The following is a 23,314-nucleotide window of genomic DNA, read 5'->3' as shown; positions in this document are numbered from 1 at the left end:
GTCAGATTGTGCGTTGGTAAATTCAGAGCGTTGTCAGATTGTACGTTGGTAAATTCAGAGCATTGTCAGATTGTACGTTGGTAAATTCAGAGCGTTGTCAGATTGTACGTTGGTAAATTCAGAGCGTTGTCAGATTGTACGTTGGTAAATTCAGAGCGTTGTCAGATTGTACGTTGGTAAATTCAGAGCGTGGTCAGATTGTACGTTGGTAAATTCAGAGCGTTGTCAGATTGTACGTTGGTAAATTCAGAGCGTTGTCAGATTGTACGTTGGTAAATTCAGAGCGTGGTCAGATTGTACGTTGGTAAATTCAGAGCGTGGTCAGATTGTACGTTGGTAAATTCAGAGCGTTGTCAGATTGTACGTTGGTAAATTCAGAGCGTTGTCAGATTGTACGTTGGTAAATTCAGAGCGTTGTCAGATTGTACGTTGGTAAATTCAGAGCGTTGTCAGATTGTACGTTGGTAAATTCAGAGCGTTGTCAGATTGTACGTTGGTAAATTCAGAGCGTTGTCAGATTGTACGTTGGTAAATTCAGAGCGTTGTCAGATTGTACGTTGGTAAATTCAGAGCGTTGTCAGATTGTACGTTGGTAAATTCAGAGCGTGGTCAGATTGTACGTTGGTAAATTCAGAGCGTGGTCAGATTGTACGTTGGTAAATTCAGAGCGTTGTCAGATTGTACGTTGGTAAATTCAGAGCGTTGTCAGATTGTACGTTGGTAAATTCAGAGCGTGGTCAGATTGTACGTTGGTAAATTCAGAGCGTTGTCAGATTGTACGTTGGTAAATTCAGAGCGTTGTCAGATTGTACGTTGGTAAATTCAGAGCGTTGTCAGATTGTACGTTGGTAAATTCAGAGCGTTTGTCTCTCGGAGCGTTCAGAGCACACTGGACTCTATGGCGCGAGGACGAGGGTTGATCCCAGCATTCTGACCTCACAACTACCGTCAACCACCCAAGCTGACTGGCTAACGTTGGCTAGCTTGCTAGCTACTTCCAGACACATAATGAGAGAACACCTCACTCTGATCATTTTCCTCGAGCAGAGCTGGTTCGGCTGGTTTCATGTTATCCTGAGTGTTGGTGACTGTAACTGTGCTACTGGCAACATTTTAATTATGTTTTTTTGCCAACGTTTGCTGACAGCGGCCATATTCAGCAGGTGTTGAACGTTTGTAAATTCAGTTATTCTGCTCTCTGACACGCTCAAGAGGAGAGTACTCTGAAATCAGAGTAGATAGCCAGAGGGAATTGACTTACTCTCCCTGCCACTCTCTCTCCCTCCCTCCCTCTAGGTGGTGTTTGCGGTGACAGAGTTTGTGATCGTGAGCCTGGGGAAACAGTTTGTAGAGAACCCTCCTGTTGACCTGGCCACTCTCTACAGTGACATGTCTCCCTCCACCCCCCTGGTCTTCATCCTCAGTACCGGATCAGACCCCATGGGAGCCTTCCAACGCTTCGCCAAGGAGAGGGGATACCTGGACAGGTGAGGGGATACCTGGACAGGTGAGGGGATACCTGGACAGGTGAGGGGATACCTGGACAGGTGAGGGGATACCTGGACAGGTGAGGGGATACCTGGACAGGTGAGGGGATACCTGGACAGGTGGGGGGGTACCTAGACAGGTGAGGGGGTGGGACAGAGGGAGGATGGAGGAGAAGGGGGGAGGTGACGGGGGAGGGAGGGAGGGGTAGTTGGGTACCCCTGTCCCCCTCTCTGAGACTGTTCCCCTCTCTATGTCCGTCTCCTGTATCTCAGTATTAACAACTTGTCCTTCTTTCTCATCATGTGTCCGAGTTTGTCTGGTGTAGGCCATCATTGTAAATAAGAATTTGTTCTTAACTGACTTGCCTAGTTAAATAAAGGATCAATGAAAAATAAATAAATAAAAATCTCTCTCTAGGTCAGGGTCCTCTCTGTCCCTCGGTATTAACCCTCTCTCTCAGTATTAACCCTCTGTCCCTCAGTATTAACCCTCTGTCCCTCAGTATTAACCCTCTGCCCCTCAGTATTAACCCTCTGTCTCTCAGTATTAACCCCCTGTCTCTCAGTATTTACACTCTGTCTCTCAGTATTAACCCCATGTCTCTCAGTATTAACCCCATGTCTCTCAGTATTAACCCTCTGTCTCTCAGTATTAACCCTCTGTCTCTCAGTATTAACCCTCTGTCTCTCAGTATTAACCCTCTGTCTCTCAGTATTAACCCTCTGTCTCTCAGTATTAACCCTCTGTCTCTCAGTATTAACCCTCTGTCTCTCAGTATTAACCCTCTGTCTCTCAGTATTAACACTCTGTCTCTCAGTATTAACCCTCTGTCTCTCAGTATTTACACTCTGTCTCTCAGTATTAACCCTCTGTCTCTCAGTATTAACCCTCTGTCTCTCAGTATTAACCCTCTGTCTCTCAGTATTAACCCTCTGTCTCTCAGTATTAACCCTCTGTCTCTCAGTATTAACCCTCTGTCTCTCAGTATTAACCCTCTGTCTCTCAGTATTAACCCTCTGTCTCTCAGTATTAACCCTCTGTCTCTCAGTATTAACCCTCTGTCTCTCAGTATTAACCCTCTGTCTCTCAGTATTAACCCTCTGTCTCTCAGTATTAACCCTCTGTCTCTCAGTATTAACCCTCTGTCTCTCAGTATTAACCCTCTGTCTCTCAGTATTACCACTCTGTCTCTCAGTATTATCCCTCTGTCTCTCAGTATTATCCCCCTGTCTCTCTCTCCAGGGTGAGGTCTATCTCTCTGGGTCAGGGTCTCTCAGTATTAACCCTATGTCTCTCAGTATTATCCCTCTGTCTCTCTCTCCAGGGTGAGGTCTATCTCTCTGGGTCAGGGTCTCTCAGTATTAACCCTATGTCTCTCAGTATTAACCCTCTGTCTCTCTCTCCAGGGTGAGGTCTATCTCTCTGGGTCAGGGTCTCTCAGTATTAACCCTCTGTCTCTCTCTCCAGGGTGAGGTCTATCTCTCTGGGTCAGGGTCAGGGTCCTATAGCTGAGAAGATGATTCTGGAAGCTCTGAAGAGTGGTAACTGGATCTTCCTCCAGAACTGTCACCTGGCTGTGTCCTGGATGTTAGCCATGGAGGAACTTATCAAGACCTTCACTGAGCCGGGTCAGACACCCTAAACACACACACACAAACCCTACATACAGATACACTAAATACACACACACTACCCACACACACTCTACACACAGACACACACACACCCTACACACATACACCCTAAACACACACACACACACACACACACACACTATACACACACACACCCGACACACACACACACACACACACACACACACACACACACACACACACACACACACCCTACACAGAGACGCCCTACACACAGACACACACACACACACACTATACACACACACCCGACACACACACACACACACACACACACACACACACACACACACACACACACACACACACACCCTACACAGAGACGCCCTACACACAGACACCCTAAACACACACACACACACTACACACATACACACCCACCCAACACACACACACGCACCATTTATATTGACCATAATCCTTCACAGTATATGACATCCTACACCGTAGTTTAGGCACTGGAGCAGACCACTGTATTCCCACTTACTGTCCCTAGACGAAACATATAATTTGGTCCAAATATGGTTTTCCAACAGCGTGATTGAAGTTTGTCAACAGAATGTCACTGTTCACATATGGTGCTCCAACATCTTATGGATAGGCACACTACAACAGAATGCCACTGTTCACATATCTAATGGATAGGCACACTACAACAGAATGCCACTGTTCACATATCTAATGGATAGACACACTACAACAGAATACCACTGTTCACATATCTAATGGATAGATACACTACAACAGAATGCCACTGTTCACATATCTAATGGATAGGCACACTACAACAGAATACCACTGTTCACATATCTAATGGATAGACACACTACAACAGAATACCACTGTTCACATATCTAGACACACTACAACAGAATACCACTGTTCACATATCTAATGGATAGATACACTACAACAGAATACCACTGTTCACATATCTAATGGATAGACACACTACAACAGAATACCACTGTTCACATATCTAATGGATAGACACACTACAACAGAATACCACTGTTCACATATCTAATGGATAGATACACTACAACAGAATACCACTGTTCACATATCTAATGGATAGACACACTACAACAGAATACCACTGTTCACATATCTAATGGATAGATACACTACAACAGAATACCACTGTTCACATATCTAGACACACTACAACAGAATACCACTGTTCACATATCTAATGGATAGATACACTACAACAGAATACCACTGTTCACATATCTAATGGATAGACACACTACAACAGAATACCACTGTTCACATATCTAATGGATAGATACACTACAACAGAATACCACTGTTCACATATCTAATGGATAGACACACTACAACAGAATACCACTGTTCACATATCTAATGGATAGACACACTACAACAGAATACCACTGTTCACATATCTAATGGATAGATACACTACAACAGAATACCACTGTTCACATATCTAGACACACTACAACAGAATACCACTGTTCACATATCTAATGGATAGACACACTACAACAGAATACCACTGTTCACATATCTAATGGATAGATACACTACAACAGAATGCCACTGTTCACATATCTAATGGATAGACACACTACAACAGAATGCCACTGTTCACATATCTAATGGATAGACACACTACAACAGAATACCACTGTTCACATATCTAATGGATAGACACACTACAACAGAATACCACTGTTCACATATCTAATGGATAGACACACTACAACAGAATACCACTGTTCACATATCTAATGGATAGATACACTACAACAGAATGTCACTGTTCACATATCTAATGGATAGACACACTACAACAGAATACCACTGTTCACATATCTAGACACACTACAACATCAGTCAACCAGGTATGGGATCATATTACCATAGATCTGTGTACTGTACAGTTGAAGTCGGAAGTTTACATACACCTTAGCCAAATATATTTAAACTCCCCACAAGCTTCCCACAATAAGTTGGGTGAATTTTGACCCATTCCTCCTGACAGATCTGGTGTAACTGAGTCAGGTTTGTAGACCTCCTTGCTCGCACACACGCTTTTTCAGTTCTGCCCACACATTTTTTATAGGATTGAGGTCAGGGCTTTGTGATGGCCACTCCAATACCTTGACTTTGTTATCCTTAAGCCATTTTGCCACAACTTTGGAAGTATGCTTGGGGTCATTGTCCATTTGGAAGACCCATTTGCAACGAAGCTTTAACTTCCTGACTGATGTCTTGAGATGTTGCTTCAATATATCCACATCATTTTCCTGCCTCATGATGCCATCTATTTTGTGAAGTGCACCAGTCCCTCCTGCAGCAAAGCACCCCCACAACATGATGCTGCCACCCCCGTGCTTCACGGTTGGGATGGTGTTCTTCGGCTTGCAAACCTCCCCCTTTTTCCTCCAAACATAACGATGTTCATTATGGCCAAACAGTTCTATTTTTGTTTCATCAGACCAGAGGACATTTCACCTAAGAGTACGATTGTTGTCCCCATGTGCAGTTGCAAACCGTAGTCTGGCTTTTTTATGGCGGTTTTGGAGCAGTGGCTTCCTCCTTGCTGAGCAGCCTTTCAGGTTATGTTGATGTAGGACTCGTTTTAAAGTGGATATAGATACTTTTGTACCTGTTTCCTCCATTATCTTCACAAGGTCCTTTACAGTTGTTCAGGGATTGATTCGCACTTTTCGCACCAAAGTACGTTCATCTCTAGGAGCCAGAACGCGTCTCCTTCCTGAGCGGTATGAAGGCTGCGTGGTCCCATGGTGTTTATACTTGCGTACTATTGTTTGTACAGATGGACGTGATACCTTCAGGCGTTTGGAAATTGCTTCTAAGGATGAACCAGACGTGTGGAGGTCTACAATTTTTTTTCTGAGGTCTTGGCTGATTTATTTTGATTTTCCCATGATGTCAAGCAAAGAGGCACTGAGTTTGAAGGTAGGCCTTGAAATACATCTACAGGTACATCTCCAATTGAGTCAAATGATGTCAATTAGCCTATCAGAAGCTTCTAAAACCATGACATCATTTTCTGGAATTTTCCAATCTGTTTACAGGCACAGTCAACTTAGTGTATGTAAACTTCTGACCCACTGGAATTGTGATACAGTGAATTATAAGTGAAATAATCTGTCTGTAAACAATTGTTGGAAAAATTACTTGTGACATGCACACAAGCGGCAGGTAGCCTAGTGGTTAGAGCGTTGGACAAGATCGAATCCCCAAGCTGACAAGGTAAAAATCTGTCGTTCTGCCCCTGAACAAGGCAGTTAACCCACTGTTCCTAGGCTGTCATTGAAAATAAGAATTTGTTCTTAACTGACTTGCCTAGTTAAATAAAGGTAAAATAAATAAATAAATATAATAGAACAAAGTAGATGTCCTAACCGACTTGCCAAATCTATAGTTTGTTTACAAGAAATTTGTGGAGTGGTTGAAAAACAAGTTTTAATGACTCCAACCTAAGTATATGTAAACTTCCGACTTCAACTGTATGTACCTTGGTATCAGGTGGTGTGAGGTGTTGCTGTGTGGTTTTGTCAGGACACAGGGTGAATGGGGATTTGAATGGTACTCACACACACACACTGCACCTGCGGCTGTCCTGTGCTGCTGGACCTCTCTACTACACGCTATGGACTGGACTGACCCTGTGTGTGTGTGCTGTGTTTATGTCTACTGACTCATTCTGTCACCTCCTCCCTGTTAGACACGGTGATCCATGAGAACTTCAGGTTGTTCCTGAGCTCCATGCCCACCAAGGTGTTCCCTGTCACCGTCCTCCAGAACTCTGTCAAGGTAACGCTCATTTTTACACTCTGTCACAGGACATAGAGACCTTTCATTCTACAACTCAAATTTAGGTTCTACAATTCCAATTTAGATTCTGAAACTCATTCTCAGATGATGAAACTCAGTCTCAGATGATGAAACTCAGTCTTAGATGATGAAACTCAGTCTTAGATGATGAAACTCAGTCTTAGATGATGGAACTCAGTCTTAGATGATGAAACTCAGTCTGAGATGATGAAACTCAGTCTGAGATGATGAAACTCAGTCTTAGGTTCTAGAATTCAGTCTTAGGTTCTAGAATTCAGTCTTAGGTTATACAAACTCAGTCTTAGGTTCTACAATCTCAGTCTTAGGTTCTACAATCTCAGTCTTAGTTCTAGAGTATCATCTTGGATTGTCTAAATTGAAACAGTATTGGATTCTCAATGCTCTGTTGAGATATTTATGGATATTTATGGATCCTCAGCAATTCCGATATTTCCTGTTTGCGTCTTTGGACAGATTGTCCTCTCAACCTTAGCCACTCCGGACAGTGTTTCATATCCCTCACAGGGCCTTCCCTCACCATGAGAGAGTAGTCCTGTCACACACGGCTTACACACACATGTAGGGCCATCGCTCTTTGTAGACGCATACACACGTGTGCACACACACACACCTAACCCGTGTGATTGAGCGTGGGTGCATGTCTATGTCTCAGAATTATCTGATTGGTTATCCTTTTATTTCCACATCTGTGTGTGGATGTCTGTGGATGTGTGGATGGGTGTATGTCTGTGTGTGTGTGGACATGTGTATGTGTGTATGTGTGGTGTGTGTGTGTGTGTGTGTGTGTGTGTGTGTGTGTGTGTGTGTGTGTGTGTGTGTGTGTGTGTGTGTGTGTGTGTGTGTGTGTGTGTATGGATATGTGAGTGTGTGTTTCCTTGTGGACGTGTGTGTGTATGGATATGTGAGTGTGTGTTTCCTTGTGTGTGTGTGTGTGTGTGTGTGTGTGTGTGTGTGTGTGTGTGTGTGTGTGTGTGTGTGTGTGTGTGTGTGTGTGTGTGTGTGTGTGTGTGTGTGTGTGTGTGGACGTGTGTGTGTGTGTGTTTGCTTGTGGACGTGTGTGTGTGTGTTTGCTTGTGGACGTGTGTGTGTGTGTGTGTTTGCTTGTGGACGTGTGTGTGTGCGTGGGCCAGGTGACCAACGAGCCTCCTAAGGGTCTACGTGCCAACGTGCGCCGGGCGTTCACTGAGATCACCAACAACTTCTTTGAGGAGCACATCCTGGGACGCCAGTGGAGGAAGATCATCTTTGGAGTCTGCTTCTTCCACGCCATCATACAGGTCAGAACACACCTCCTACTGTATTCATTATGTCTTCTTCCACGCCGTCATACAGGTCAGAACACACACCTCCTACTGTATTCATTGTGTCTTTGTAACGGATGTTGAGATTGACAGTAGAATTAAAGCGGTGAGTGTGTGTTGCAGGAGAGGAAGAAGTTTGGTCCTCTGGGCTGGAACATCCGTTATGAGTTCAACGACAGCGACAGAGAGTGTGCCCTGCTCAACCAGAACCTCTACTGTCAGACTGGTCACATACCCTGGGATGCTCTCATCTACATCACTGGTAGGACTGTATGTGTGTCGGCCTCCCTGCTTGCCTGTCTCCTTGCCTGCCTCTCTCCCTGCTTGCCTGTCTCCCTACTTGCCTGTCTCCCTGCCTGCCTGTCTCCCTCCTTGCCTGTCTCCCTGCCTGCCTCCCTCCCTGCCTACCTGTCTCCCTTCCCGCCTCCCTGTCTGCCTGTCTCCCTGTCTGCCTCCCTTCCTGCCTCCCTCCCTGCCTACCTGTCTCCCTTCCCGCCTCCCTGTCTGCCTGTCTCCCTGTCTGACTCCCTTCCTGCCTCCCTCCCTTCCCGCCTCCCTGCTTGCCTGCCTGCCTGCCTGCCTCCCTCCCTGCCTGCCTGTCTCCCTGCCTGCCTGTCTCCCTGCCTGCCTCTCTCCCTCCCTTCCTGCCTCCCTTCCTGCCTCCCTCCCTTCCTGCCTCCCTCCCTCCTGTCTCCCTCCCTTCCTGCCTCCCTCCCTTCCTGCCTGCCTCCCTTCCCGCCTCCCTGCTTGCCTGCCTGCCTGCCTGCCTCCCTCCCTGCCTGCCTGTCTCCCTGACTGCCTGTCTCCCTGCCTGCCTCTCTCCCTCCCTTCCTGTCTCCCTCCCTTCCTGCCTCCCTGCCTGCCTGTCTCCCTGCCGGGTCCTCCATTATTCATCACATTACTGCTGGCCATTGTGAGGTTCTGAGAGGTTTAGTAGCAGGGATGACCCTGAGGTTCTGAGAGGTTTAGTAGCAGGGAAGACCCTGAGGTTCTGAGAGGTTTAGTAGCAGGGAAGACCCTGAGGTTCTGAGAGGTTTAGTAGCAGGGATGACCCTGAGGTTCTGAGAGGTTTAGTAGCAGGGAAGACCCTGAGGTTCTGGGAGGTTTAGTAGCAGGGAAGACCCTGAGGTTCTGAGAGGTTTAGTAGCAGGGAATACCCTGAGGTTCTGAGAGGTTTAGTAGCAGGGAAGACCCTGAGGTTCTGAGAGGTTTAGTAGCAGGGAATACCCTGAGGTTCTGGGAGGTTTAGTAGCAGGGAAGACCCTGAGGTTCTGAGAGGTTTAGTAGCAGGGAAGACCCTGAGGTTCTGAGAGGTTTAGTAGCAGGGAAGACCCTGAGGTTCTGAGAGGTTTAGTAGCAGGGAAGACCCTGAGGTTCTGAGAGGTTTAGTAGCAGGGATGACCCTGAGGTTCTGAGAGGTTTAGTAGCAGGGAAGACCCTGAGGTTCTGAGAGGTTTAGTAGCAGGGAAGACCCTGAGGTTCTGAGAGGTTTAGTAGCAGGGATGACCCTGAGGTTCTGAGAGGTTTAGTAGCAGGGAAGACCCTGAGGTTCTGGGAGGTTTAGTAGCAGGGAAGACCCTGAGGTTCTGAGAGGTTTAGTAGCAGGGAATACCCTGAGGTTCTGAGAGGTTTAGTAGCAGGGAAGACCCTGAGGTTCTGAGAGGTTTAGTAGCAGGGAATACCCTGAGGTTCTGGGAGGTTTAGTAGCAGGGAAGACCCTGAGGTTCTGAGAGGTTTAGTAGCAGGGAAGACCCTGAGGTTCTGAGAGGTTTAGTAGCAGGGAAGACCCTGAGGTTCTGAGAGGTTTAGTAGCAGGGAAGACCCTGAGGTTCTGAGAGGTTTAGTAGCAGGGAATACCCTGAGGTTCTGGGAGGTTTAGTAGCAGGGAAGACCCTGAGGTTCTGAGAGGTTTAGTAGCAGGGAAGACCCTGAGGTTCTGAGAGGTTTAGTAGCAGGGAAGACCCTGAGGTTCTGAGAGGTTTAGTAGCAGGGAAGACCCTGAGGTTCTGAGAGGTTTAGTAGCAGGGAAGACCCTGAGGTTCTGAGAGGTTTAGTAGCAGGGAAGACCCTGAGGTTCTGAGAGGTTTAGTAGCAGGGAAGACCCTGAGGTTCTGAGAGGTTTAGTAGCAGGGAAGACCCTGAGGTTCTGGGAGGTTTAGTAGCAGGGAAGACCCTGAGGTTCTGAGAGGTTTAGTAGCAGGGAAGACCCTGAGGTTCTGAGAGGTTTAGTAGCAGGGAAGACCCTGAGGTTCTGGGAGGTTTAGTAGCAGGTATTGTTGTGAATTGTTAGACACTACTGTACTTTTGTAGCTAGGAACACAAGCATTTCGCTACACCTGCAATAACATGTGACCAATAACATTTGATTTGCGAATAATGTTTGACAAGGAGGTGTCCACATACACTACATGACGAAAAGTATCTCTAAACTGACATCATGTTTTTCCCCCTTTTCACATTTGACCTTCTAATTCTGATTATACATCATTAAAAAAATATTTTGGGGGATTATACGCTCCTGAGGCCATTTTTTTCCCCATTATTGATTTCTTCCATTGTTTTGTTTTTTTCAGGCTTTGTAATGTTTGTTTAATTCCTAATTTAACCTTTCTTTGTTTGCGGAAACGATCAATTTGAAAATAATTTGGTGTTTAACCTGGCATGATATAGTTTTTAAAATCCTGAATAAAACTGTTCCTCTCTCACATAGTGTAATAACTGAGAGGTAGACAGAAGGGTTCCGCTGGGTTCCACCGTGTTCTGCATACTAAAGTTTAGAACCTCTATTAGAACCTTCCATTTACCCAGCAGACCCTCTGTTCCAGCTCCACTCTGTCTGTAATAGGAATGAGTCCAAATGTGCACATGTGTTTTCCACAGCAGGTTGATGTAAAGTGGGTGGTTTTCATTAGGGGACTGACCGTAAAACCAACATGAGCATTTCATCTGGAGGTAGCCCCTCCGGGTTTGTGTCCACGTTCTTCCTTTCAGTGCCTAATGACTCCCCCACCCTCTCCTCTCTCCTCACCCTCTCTCCCCCAGGGGAGATAACCTACGGAGGCAGGGTGACTGATGCCTGGGACCAGCGCTGTCTCCGCACCATCCTCAAAAGGTTCTTCTCTCCTGTCACCCTGGACCCAGGGTACACCTTCTCCACCTCAGGTGAAGACCACTGTGTGTGCGTGCGTGCAAATGTATGTGTACAAATGTTTCTGAATCTGAGAAACGGGGGAAATGTGTGTACTGTTGTGTGTGTGTTCAGTGAGATCTAACTGTTCGTATTCTGTCTGTGTGTCAGGTGTCTACTTTGCCCCCGAGGCAGACAGACTGAGTGACTATAACAGGTACATAGAGAACCTTCCTCTCATAGACGACCCTGAGATCTTTGGTATGCACGAGAACGCCAACCTCGCCTTCCAGGTCAGACACTTCACTCTGCTTATATACCCTGACCTTTAGCTCAGTGGGCTAATACTGGCTTGGGGACAATTAACTATACAGTACCTAAATCAAATTTGTTTCTACAGATTTTTCTCATGTACTGTCTGAAAGAGAAGAGGTCAGATCACTAATACAAAACATGTGTTTAGCCAGTTAAGAGGAGAACGTTATCTTTGATGCTGACAACATGGATACATAGTGTAGATTGTCTGTGTCCTGTGGGTTACTTGTCATCCCTAAAACGGTGAGGTCTTGTCTGTCTGTACAGCGTCTGGAGACTATGACCCTGATCAACACCATCCTGGAGGTACAGCCTCGCTCGTCAGCCCGCGGCGGGGGCAAGAGCAACGATGAGATCGTCCACGAGCTGGCCGACTCCATCCTCGCCAAGATACCGGGTGAGAGAGAGAGACGCACGTAAACACACACACACACACACACATACACACACACACAGACACACACACACACACACACACACACACACACACACACACACACACACACACACACACACACACACACACATACTCACACACACACAGACACACACACACACACACACACACACACACACACACACACACACGTCTCAGGCTTGATTTATTCTGGTGCTTTTACGGTTTGATGTTCGCTTTGGTTTGAAATTAAAGTTAGTCTCTCTACACTCATTATAGTGTGGTCACTGTCTGATCTGTCTGCCTGTCTCTCTGTCGGTCTGTCTGTCTCTCTGTCTGTCTGTCTCTCTTTCTGACTGTCTCTCTTTCTGACTGTCTCTATGTCGGTCTGTCTCTTTGTCTCTCTGTCTGTCTGATCTGTCTGCCTGTCTCTCTGTCGGTCTGTCTGTCTCTCTTTCTGACTGTCTCTATGTCGGTCTGTCTCTCTGTCTGACTGTCTGTCTGTGTCTGTCTGATCTGTCTGCCTGTCTCTATGTTGGTCTGTCTGTGTCTGTCTCTCTGTCTGTCTGTTCTGTCTCTCTGTCGGTCTGTCTCCTCAGAGTGTCTGGATATGGATGAGGCAGCGGAGGCTCTGTTTATTCGTGACGCTAACGGACGCCTCAACTCCCTCACCACCGTCCTCGGACAGGAAGTAGACCGCTTTAACAACCTGCTGCGGGTCCTCAGGGTGAGTCAGGGGTCAGGCATTAGAGGTCAGGGGTCAGGCATTAGAGGTCAGGGGTCCCAGTTGTCAGCCATTCATTTTTCATTGTATTTAAATGCTGTGAAATCAGGAGATGATGATTGGAAATGGAAATGCATTGAAAAGGTCCTTGATGAAATGTTAGGACAGCTATATGGGTCCATGGTTCCAGCTACTCCACCTTGGTCACAATGGAAGGTCCCCAGAGGTATAGGGAAGGGACATACAGTGCATTCCCAATCTATTCACCCCTTGACTTTTTCCACATGTTGTTACAGCCTTATTCTAAAATGTATTAAATGTAGTTTTTTTCTCATCAATCTACACACAATAGCCCATAAAGACAAAGCAAAAAAAAAGTTATAAAATGTTGGCTTTTTTTGTTTTGTTTTACAAATAAACATGGCACATTTACATAAGTATTCAGACCTTTTACTCAGTACTTTGTTGAACCACCTTTGGCAGTGATTACAGCCTCGATTCTTCTTGGGTATGTCGCTGCAAGCTTGGCACACCTGTATTTGGGGAGTTTCTCCCATTCTTCTCTGCAGATCCTCTCAAGCTCTGTCAGGTTGGATGGGGAGCTTCGCTGCACAGCTATTTCCAGGTCTCTCCAGACATGTTAGATCGGGTTCAAGTCTGGGCTCTGGCTGGGCCACTCAAGGACATTCAGAGACTTGTCCCGAAGCCATTTTTATTGTCTTGCTGTTTGCTTAGGGTTGTTGTCCTGTTGGAAGGTGTACCTTTGCCCCAGTCCTCAGCGCTCTGGAGCAGGTTTTCATCAAGGATCTCTCTGTACTTTGCTCCGTTCATCTTTCCCTCGATCCTGACTATTCTCCCAGTCCCTGCCGCTGAAAAACATCCAACACAGCATGATGCTGCCACCACCATGCTTCACTGTAGGGATGGTGCAAAGTTTCCTCCAGACGTGTCGTTTGGCATTCAGGCCAAAGTGTTCAATCTTGGTTTCATCAGACCAGAGAATCTTGTTTCTCATGGTCTGAGAGTCCTTTAGGCGCCTCTTGGCAAACTCCAAGTAGGCTGTCATGTGTCTTTTTACTGAGGAGTGGCTTCCGTCTGGCCACTCTACTGTAAAGGCCTGATTGGTGGAGTGCTGCAGAGATGATTGTCCATCTGGAAGGTTCTCCCATCTCCACAGAGAAACTCTGGAGCTCTCTGAGTGACCATCCGGTTCTTGGTCACCTCCCTGAACAAGGCCCTTCTCCCCCGATTGCTTAGTTTGGCCGGGTGGCCAGTTCTTGGAAGAGTCTTGGTGGTTCCGAACTTTTCCATTTAAGAATGATGGAGGCCACTGTGTTCTTGTGGACCTTCAATGCTCCAAAAAATGTTTGGTTCCCTTCCCCAGTTCTGTGCCTCGACACTATCCTGTCTCGGAGCTCTACGGACATTTTCTTTGAATTCATGGCTTGGTTTTTGCTCTGACCTGCACTTTCAACTGTGGGTATCTTATATAGATCTCAAGCACAGGAGGTTAGTGGCACCTTAATTTGGGAGGATGGGCTCGTTGTAATGACTGGAACAGAATCAGTGGAATGGTATCAAATACACAAATACATCCATGTGTTTGATGCCGTTCCATTTGCTCCGTACCAGACATTACTGTGAGCCGTCCTCCCCTCAGCAGCCTCCACTGATCTCAAGAATGATCAATGGAAACAGGATGCACCTGAGCTCAATTTCCAGTTTCATAGCAAAGGTTGAATACTTAAGTAAATGTAATATACTGTAAGATATATATATATATATATAAATGTAAGATACTGCTCTGTGTGTGTTTATATGGACAGATGCTGCTCTGTGTGTGTTTATATGGACAGATGCTGCTCTGTGTGTGTTTATATGGACAGATGCTGCTCTGTGTGTGTTTATATGGACAGATGCTGCTCTGTGTGTGTTTATATGGACAGATGCTGCTCTGTGTGTGTTTATATGGACAGATGCTGATCTGTGTGTGTTTATATGGACAGATGCTGCTCTGTGTGTGTTTATATGGACAGATGCTGCAGCCACATTGTTGGCATATCCTTACTGCAGTGGTGACCTCTGGGTTTATGATGTTGTCTTGTGGATGGCTCAAATAAACACCCACAAACACTTCTCCTCCCCATCTCCCTCCCCTCCCCATCTCCCTCCCTCCCCTCCCTCCCCAGGTGTCTCTGTGTACCCTCCAGAAGGCTATAGCAGGGCTGGTGGTGATGTCAGAGGAGATGGAGAGGATCTACACCAGTTTCCTCAACAACCAGGTTCCAAACCACTGGAGCTCCTCAGCCTACCCCTCCCTCAAACCCCTGGCCAGCTGGGTTAAAGACCTGGCCCTCAGGACCTGCTTCATAGAGGTCACACAGACATCTCTCTCTCATACACACATGACTTGCTGTACAGTTGGGTCAATGAACCTCTCTTTAAGTCAGACACAATTTACCCCCAAACCACTATTTGTGTACATATGTATTGATGTACTACGACACAGTGAAACACTATATTTACTTATTTACGTGTGTGGATGTTGTCATTACATCAGATGGGAAGACTCTTGTGTTTGTGTGTTGTCATTACATCAGATGGGAAGACTGTTGTGTGTGTGTGTTGTCATTACATCAGATGGGAAGACTGTTGTGTGTGTGTGTTGTCATTACATCAGATGGGAAGACTCTTGTGTGTGTGTGTTGTCATTACATCAGATGGGAAGAGTCTTGTGTTTGTGTGTTGTCATTACATCAGATGGGAAGAGTCTTGTGTTTGTGTGTTGTCATTACATCAGATGGGAAGACTCTTGTGTTTGTGTGTGCATGAGTGTGTTTTACATATGTAGGCAATGTAGTATGTTACAGTGGAAACTGAACATCTATGTATGTGTCCTCTTGTTGTTAACATTTCTGTGATCACACACACACACACACACGAATGTGGATTTTCTCATTAGCTCAGACGGGAAGACTCTTTTAACATATGGTGTGGTGCTTACAGGAACTCCGCTCAGGCAGAAAAACACACACACACACACACACACACACACACACACACACACACACACACACACACACACACACACACACACACACACACACACACACACACACACACACACACACACACACAGTCATTATCAGGGGTAGTGAGATGGGATGATGTGATGAGAGAATCATGTTTAAACATTAGCAGCACGCCGTCCACTTCAGACTGACTTCTTTCTTTCTCGTCTCTTTCTCCCACGTTCTATTCTTCTGTGTCCTTGCTCTGTATTTATCCATCTCTATCTCTCTCTCTCTCTTTCTCCCACTTTCTATTCTTCTGTGTCCTTGCTCTGTATTTATCCATCTCTATCTCTCTCTCTCTCTTTGTCCCACTTTCTATTCTTCTGTGCCCTTGCTCTGTATTTGCCCATCTCTATCTCTCTCTCGCTCTCTTTCTCTCTTTCCCTCTCCCTAGTCTTCTCTCTCTTTGTTCTCCCTCTCTCTCCCTAGTCTTCTCTCTCTTTGCTCTCCCTCTCTCTCCCTAGTCTTCTCTCTCTTTGCTCTTCCTCTCTCTCCCTAGTCTTCTCTCTCTTTGCTTGTCTCTATCTCCAGTCTTCCCTCTCCTCTATCAATTTACATGTTCTATTAGCATGTGAAACAGATGTTAACATTGCCAAAGCCAGTGAACTAGGTAATAATCTCTCTCTGCTCTCCGTCCATCTCTCTTTCTCTCTGTGCACTCGCTCCGTCGCCCCAGACTGAAGCGTCTGTTCCGGGAGACTGGTCTTACTGTGTGTTACGCAATCCCTAAATGTCTACAGACCGACCGAGATGAACAGAACCCCAGTCTCTGGTGACAGCCTTAACATTAGGTTCTGGGAACTGAGATTAACATAACCCAAACAAAATCACTCTCCTCTTCGTGTGTGTGTGTGTGTGTGCGTGTGTGTGTTCATGCAGGGAAACCAACTTCCTCTCTGTCTGTGTGTTTGTGTAGAACTGGATCACACGGGGTCAGCCCAAATCCTTCTGGATCTCTGGACTATTCTTCCCTCAGGGCTTCCTCACTGGTCAGTACACACCGTCTCCACTGTGTCTACACTTTCCTCCTCATTGAGTAGAAATAGGAAGAACGTGCATTTTATGGTTTATAAAAGTGTTGAATACAAAGTGTTGACAGTGCTGAGTAAGAACTTAAACATGAACTCACTCATAAAAACAGCAGCTCTCTGCTGTATTCGTTGACAGTCTCTCTCTAGTCGTGGTTTTAAAGTTTAAAAACAGCAGCTCTCTGCTGTATTCGTTGACAGTCTCTCTCTAGTCGTGGTTTTAAAGTTTAAAAACAGCAGCTCTCTGCTGTATTCGTTGACAGTCTCTCTGTAGTCGTGGTTTTAAACGTTTTGAAATCTCACAGTATACATTTTGCCGTAGCTTTCTTACATGCCTGCTACGTTACTGCAAACATGGTCATCTGAGCATCTGATTGGCCAGCGGTGGCATAGTGCACTTGATTTCCTCTCCAGGCCCACTGGGAAGGCAGAGTTTGTACCTTCAGTCACATACCCGGCGCGCAGGGCAGCTGAGTTGGCTGCACCTACCACCAACAGCCCGAGACTAATTAAACACATAGGAACACAAGGCTTTATCGTTGGGCTTTTTACAGAAATGTTTGGCGATGGACTAGAAATGCCTTGGAGATGGACCGGTTGGTGACCACTGATATAGTATGTTGTTGGGTTTGAGAGAGGTGCTGTATATTTATAAATCCTGTTATTATTGAACAGGCCTGGGATCAGTCCAAAGTAAAGTACCAAACTGGTTACTGAGATGTTGAAATGCTGTTGTGCTGTTCCCCCTCCTGTCCTGTAGGGGCGCTACAGAACCACGCCAGGACCTATAACCTCCCCATCGACGAGCTCAACTTCCGTTTCAACGTGTTGCCGGTCTACCTAGACCAGGGGGCCGTGAGCGAGGCGCTGAAGACCCTACCGGCTGGGGGCGAGCTGGACATGGACTCTGAGGTAGCTACAGGGAGGGGAGAGGGACATATTTAGACTGGTTGCCCTGAGGGCAGGAAGGAGTTTACTGCATCCTGCCTCCAAAGCAAAGTCTGACTGTAAAAACATGAAGGAGCTAAACTACTCGCTGATAGAAATGACTCCAACACACGTTGACCTCTGTGGGATGTTTAGAGGTCATCAGTGAATCGGTCAACTAGTCAGGTCCTGGAGAGATGGTTTTAGAACCGTATCTGGATCATTATTAGGACCCTGTGTTCTGGACCACCATGTCACATGACCTAGATGTGAACCTTTATTTAAAGCCTCTTCCAGAAATGAGAATTAGACCTAAAATGAAAACAACTGTCTGAAGATGGTGCTGGACGATACAGCTTTAACTAAAGGTTCAAAACCAGGTCATGTGACGTGATTGTCCAAAACCCAGGCCTCTAATCATAATGTATCATAATATGACATTATGGTAACTACAGTACCACTCTGTCTCCATAGCTACCCACCATCAACGACGGCGTGCTGGTGCACGGGATGTTCATGGACGCCAGTCGCTGGGACGACGTCAACATGGTGATCGAGGATGCGTTGCCGCGGGTGATGAACGCCATGCTTCCCGTGGTGCACTTCGAACCCCAGCAGAACTATGACCCTGATCCGTCTCTCTACCAGGCTCCGCTGTACAAGACCTCAGCTAGGGCTGGGACTTTGTCTACTACAGGTAAGGACACCTACCTAATATTCAGTTGCACCCCCTTTTGCCCTCAGAACAGACTTAATTCGGGAACCTACCTAGAGGGAACCTACCTAGATCCCTACTACCTACTACCTACCTAGATCCCTACTACCTACTACCTACCTAGATCCCTACTACCTACCTACCTACCTACCTACCTACCTACCTACCTACCTACCTACCTACCTACCTACCTACCTACCTACCTACCTACCTACCTACCTAGAGCCCTACTACCTACCTACCTACCTAGAGCCCTACTACCTACCTACCTACCTACCTAGAGCCCTACTACCTACCTACCCAGAGCCCTACTACCTACCTACCTAGAGCCCTACTACCTACCTCCAGCCCTACTACCTACCTACCTACCTAGAGCCCTACTACCTACCTAGAGCCCAACTACCTACCTAGAGCCCTACTACCTACCTATCTACCTACCTACCTACCTAGATCACTACTACCTACCTAGAGCCCTACTACCTACCTACCTACCTAGAGCCCTACTACCTACCTAGAGCCCTACTACCTACCTAGAGCCCTACTACCTACCTATCTACCTACCTACCTACCTAGATCACTACTACCTACCTAGATCCCTACTACCTACCTAGAGCTCTACTACATACCTACCTAACTAGAGCCCTACTACATACCTACCTACCCAGAGTCCTACTACCTACCTAGAGCCCTACTACATACCTACCTACCTAGAGCCCTACTACCTACCTACCTAGAGCCCTACTACCTACCTACCTAGAGCCCTACTACCTACCTATCTACCTAGAGCCCTACTACCTACCTACCTAGAGCCCTACTACCTACCTACATAGAGCCCTACTACCTACCTACCTACCTACCCAGAGCCCTACTACCTACCTAGAGCCCTACTACCTACCTACCTACCTACCTACCTAGAGCCCTACTACCTACCTACCTAGAGCCCTACTACCTACCTACCTAGAGCCCTACTACCTACCTACCTAGAGCCCTACTACCTACCTATCTACCTAGAGCCCTACTACCTACCTACCCAGAGCCCTACTACCTAGAGCCCTACTACCTACCTACCTAGAGCCCTACTACCTACCTACCTACCTATCTACCTAGAGCCCGACTACCTACCTACCCAGAGCCCTACTACCTAGAGCCCTACTACCTACCTACCTAGAGCCCTACTACCTACCTACCTAGAGCCCTACTACCTAGAGCCCTACTACCTACCTACCTAGAGCCCTACTACCTAGAGCCCTACTACCTACCTACCTACCTACCTAGAGCCCTACTACCTACCTACCTACAGCCCTACTACCTAGAGCCCTACTACCTACCTACCTACCTACCTAGAGCCCTACTACCTACCTAGAGCCCTACTATCTACCTAGCTACCTACCTACCTACCTAGCTACCTACCTACATACCTACCTAGAGCCCTACTACCTACCTACCTAGAGCCCTACTACCTACCTACCTATCTACCTAGAGCCCTACTACCTACCTACCTACCTACCCAGAGCCCTACTACCTACCTACCTAGAGCCCTACTACCTATCTCCAGCCCTGTCCCTCACTGGTCCCTAGTAAAAGTGGACCCAGGTGGTGATCAAGCTAGTAATTTGTTCTTCAGGGCTGGTGCTGGTCCTCTGCATCATGTCCAGATAGTAACAGACCTGTGTGTTCTCTGGTCCTCTGCATCATGTCCAGATAGTAACAGACCTGTGTGTTCTCTGGTCCTCTACATCATGTCCAGATAGTAACAGACCTGTGTGTCCTCTGGTCCTCTGCATCATGTCCAGATAGTAACAGACCTGTGTGTTCTCTGGTCCTCTACATCATGTCCAGATAGTAACAGACCTGTGTGTCCTCTGGTTCTCTGCATCATGTACAGATAGTAACAGACCTGTGTGTTCTCTGGTCCTCTACATCATGTACAGATAGTAACAGACCTCTGGTCCTCTACATCATGTCCAGATAGTAACAGACCTGTGTGTTCTCTACATCATGTACAGATAGTAACAGACCTGTGTGTCCTCTGGTTCTCTACATCATGTACAGATAGTAACAGACCTGTGTGTTCTCTGGTTCTCTACATCATGTACAGATAGTAACAGACCTGTGTGTTCTCTGGTTCTCTACATCATGTACAGATAGTAACATACCTGTGTGTTCTCTGGTCCTCTACATCATGTCCAGATAGTAACAGACCTGTGTGTTCTCTGGTCCTCTACATCATGTACAGATAGTAACAGACCTGTGTGTTCTCTGGTTCTCTGCATCATGTACAGATAGTAACAGACCTGTGTGTTCTCTGGTCCTCTACATCATGTACAGATAGTAACAGACCTGCGTGTTCTCTGGTCCTCTACATCATGTACAGATAGTAACAGACCTGTGTGTTCTCTGGTCCTCTACATCATGTACAGATAGTAACAGACCTGTGTGTTCTCTGGACCTCTACATCATGTACAGATAGTAACAGACCTGTGTGTTCTCTGGTTCTCTGCATCATGTTCAGATAGTAACAGACCTGTGTGTTCTCTGGTCCTCTGCATCATGTTCAGATAGTAACAGACCTGTGTGTTCTCTGGTCCTCTACATCATGTACAGATAGTAACAGACCTGTGTGTTCTCTGGTCCTCTACATCATGTCCAGATAGTAACAGACCTGTGTGTTCTCTGGTCCTCTACATCATGTCCAGATAGTAACAGACCTGTGTGTTCTCTGGTCCTCTACATCATGTACAGATAGTAACAGACCTGTGTGTTCTCTGGTTCTCTACATCATGTACAGATAGTAACAGACCTGTGTGTTCTCTGGTCCTCTACATCATGTACAGATAGTAACAGACCTGTGTGTTCTCTGGTCCTCTACATCATGTCCAGATAGTAACAGACCTGTGTGTTCTCTGGTCCTCTACATCATGTACAGATAGTAACAGACCTGTGTGTTCTCTGGTCCTCTACATCATGTCCAGATAGTAACAGACCTGTGTGTCCTCTGGTTCTCTGCATCATGTACAGATAGTAACAGACCTGTGTGTTCTCTGGTTCTCTGCATCATGTACAGATAGTAACAGACCTGTGTGTCCTCTGGTTCTCTACATCATGTCCAGATAGTAACAGACCTGTGTGTTCTCTGGTTCTCTGCATCATGTACAGATAGTAACAGACCTGTGTGTTCTCTACATCATGTACAGATAGTAACAGACCTGTGTGTTCTCTGGTCCTCTGCATCATGTACAGATAGTAACAGACCTGTGTGTCCTCTGGTCCTCTACATCATGTCCAGATAGTAACAGACCTGTGTGTTCTCTGGTCCTCTACATCATGTACAGATAGTAACAGACCTGTGTGTTCTCTGGTTCTCTACATCATGTACAGATAGTAACAGACCTGTGTATTCTCTACATCATGTACAGATAGTAACAGACCTGTGTGTTCTCTACATCATGTACAGATAGTAACAGACCTGTGTGTTCTCTACATCATGTACAGATAGTAACAGACCTCTGGTTCTCTGCATCATGTACAGATAGTAACAGACCTGTGTGTTCTCTGGTCCTCTACATCATGTCCAGATAGTAACAGACCTGTGTGTTCTCTGGTCCTCTACATCATGTCCAGATAGTAACAGACCTGTGTGTTCTCTGGTCCTCTACATCATGTCCAGATAGTAACAGACCTGTGTGTTCTCTGGTCCTCTACATCATGTCCAGATAGTAACAGACCTGTGTGTTCTCTGGTTCTCTACATCATGTACAGATAGTAACAGACCTGTGTGTTCTCTGGTCCTCTACATCATGTCCAGATAGTAACAGACCTGTGTGTTCTCTGGTCCTCTACATCATGTCCAGATAGTAACAGACCTGTGTGTTCTCTGGTCCTCTACATCATGTCCAGATAGTAATAGACCTGTGTGTTCTCTGCATCATGTACAGATAGTAACAGACCTGTGTGTTCTCTGGTCCTCTACATCATGTACAGATAGTAACAGACCTGTGTGTTCTCTGGTCCTCTACATCATGTACAGATAGTAACAGACCTGTGTGTTCTCTGGTCCTCTACATCATGTACAGATAGTGACAGACCTGTGTGTTCTCTGGTTCTCTACATCATGTCCAGATAGTAACAGACCTCTGGTTCTCTGCATCATGTACAGATAGTAACAGACCTGTGTGTTCTCTGGTTCTCTACATCATGTACAGATAGTAACAGACCTGTGTGTTCTCTGGTTCTCTACATCATGTACAGATAGTAACAGACCTGTGTGTTCTCTGGTCCTCTACATCATGTACAGATAGTGACAGACCTGTGTGTTCTCTGGTTCTCTGCATCATGTACAGATAGTAACAGACCTGTGTGTTCTCTGGTCCTCTACATCATGTACAGATAGTAACAGACCTGTGTGTTCTCTGGTTCTCTACATCATGTACAGATAGTAACAGACCTGTGTGTTCTCTGGTTCTCTACATCATGTACAGATAGTAACAGACCTGTGTGTCCTCTGGTCCTCTACATCATGTCCAGATAGTAACAGACCTGTGTGTTCTCTGGTCCTCTACATCATGTACAGATAGTAACAGACCTGTGTGTTCTCTGGTCCTCTGCATCATGTACAGATAGTGACATACCTGTGTGTTCTCTGGTCCTCTACATCATGTACAGATAGTAACAGACCTGTGTGTTCTCTGGTCCTCTGCATCATGTA

At 46.2% G+C, this 23,314-nt stretch overlaps 1 protein-coding gene across 1 annotated transcript in view; it reads left to right on the top strand.

Annotated features, from left to right (window-relative positions):
• The window catches only part of LOC139579487 (dynein axonemal heavy chain 6-like), a 64,070-nt gene that overhangs the window by 38,178 nt on the left and 2,578 nt on the right, over positions 1 to 23,314 (top strand). The window contains exons 19-31 of the mRNA XM_071408184.1: positions 1,297 to 1,487; positions 2,956 to 3,116; positions 6,871 to 6,959; positions 8,132 to 8,278; positions 8,426 to 8,564; positions 11,345 to 11,464; positions 11,601 to 11,722; positions 12,012 to 12,141; positions 12,741 to 12,868; positions 15,055 to 15,240; positions 16,856 to 16,928; positions 17,728 to 17,879; positions 18,369 to 18,591. Coding sequence (XP_071264285.1) covers positions 1,297 to 1,487; positions 2,956 to 3,116; positions 6,871 to 6,959; positions 8,132 to 8,278; positions 8,426 to 8,564; positions 11,345 to 11,464; positions 11,601 to 11,722; positions 12,012 to 12,141; positions 12,741 to 12,868; positions 15,055 to 15,240; positions 16,856 to 16,928; positions 17,728 to 17,879; positions 18,369 to 18,591 — 1,861 coding nt within the window. The remainder of the gene's footprint in view (positions 1 to 1,296; positions 1,488 to 2,955; positions 3,117 to 6,870; positions 6,960 to 8,131; positions 8,279 to 8,425; positions 8,565 to 11,344; positions 11,465 to 11,600; positions 11,723 to 12,011; positions 12,142 to 12,740; positions 12,869 to 15,054; positions 15,241 to 16,855; positions 16,929 to 17,727; positions 17,880 to 18,368; positions 18,592 to 23,314) is intronic.

The sequence above is a fragment of the Salvelinus alpinus genome, chromosome 6 (genome assembly GCF_045679555.1).
Source record: "Salvelinus alpinus chromosome 6, SLU_Salpinus.1, whole genome shotgun sequence".
NCBI lineage: Eukaryota > Metazoa > Chordata > Actinopteri > Salmoniformes > Salmonidae > Salvelinus > Salvelinus alpinus.
The sequence above is the reverse complement of the archived record's forward strand: the minus strand, read 5'-3'. Positions and strand labels throughout refer to the sequence as shown.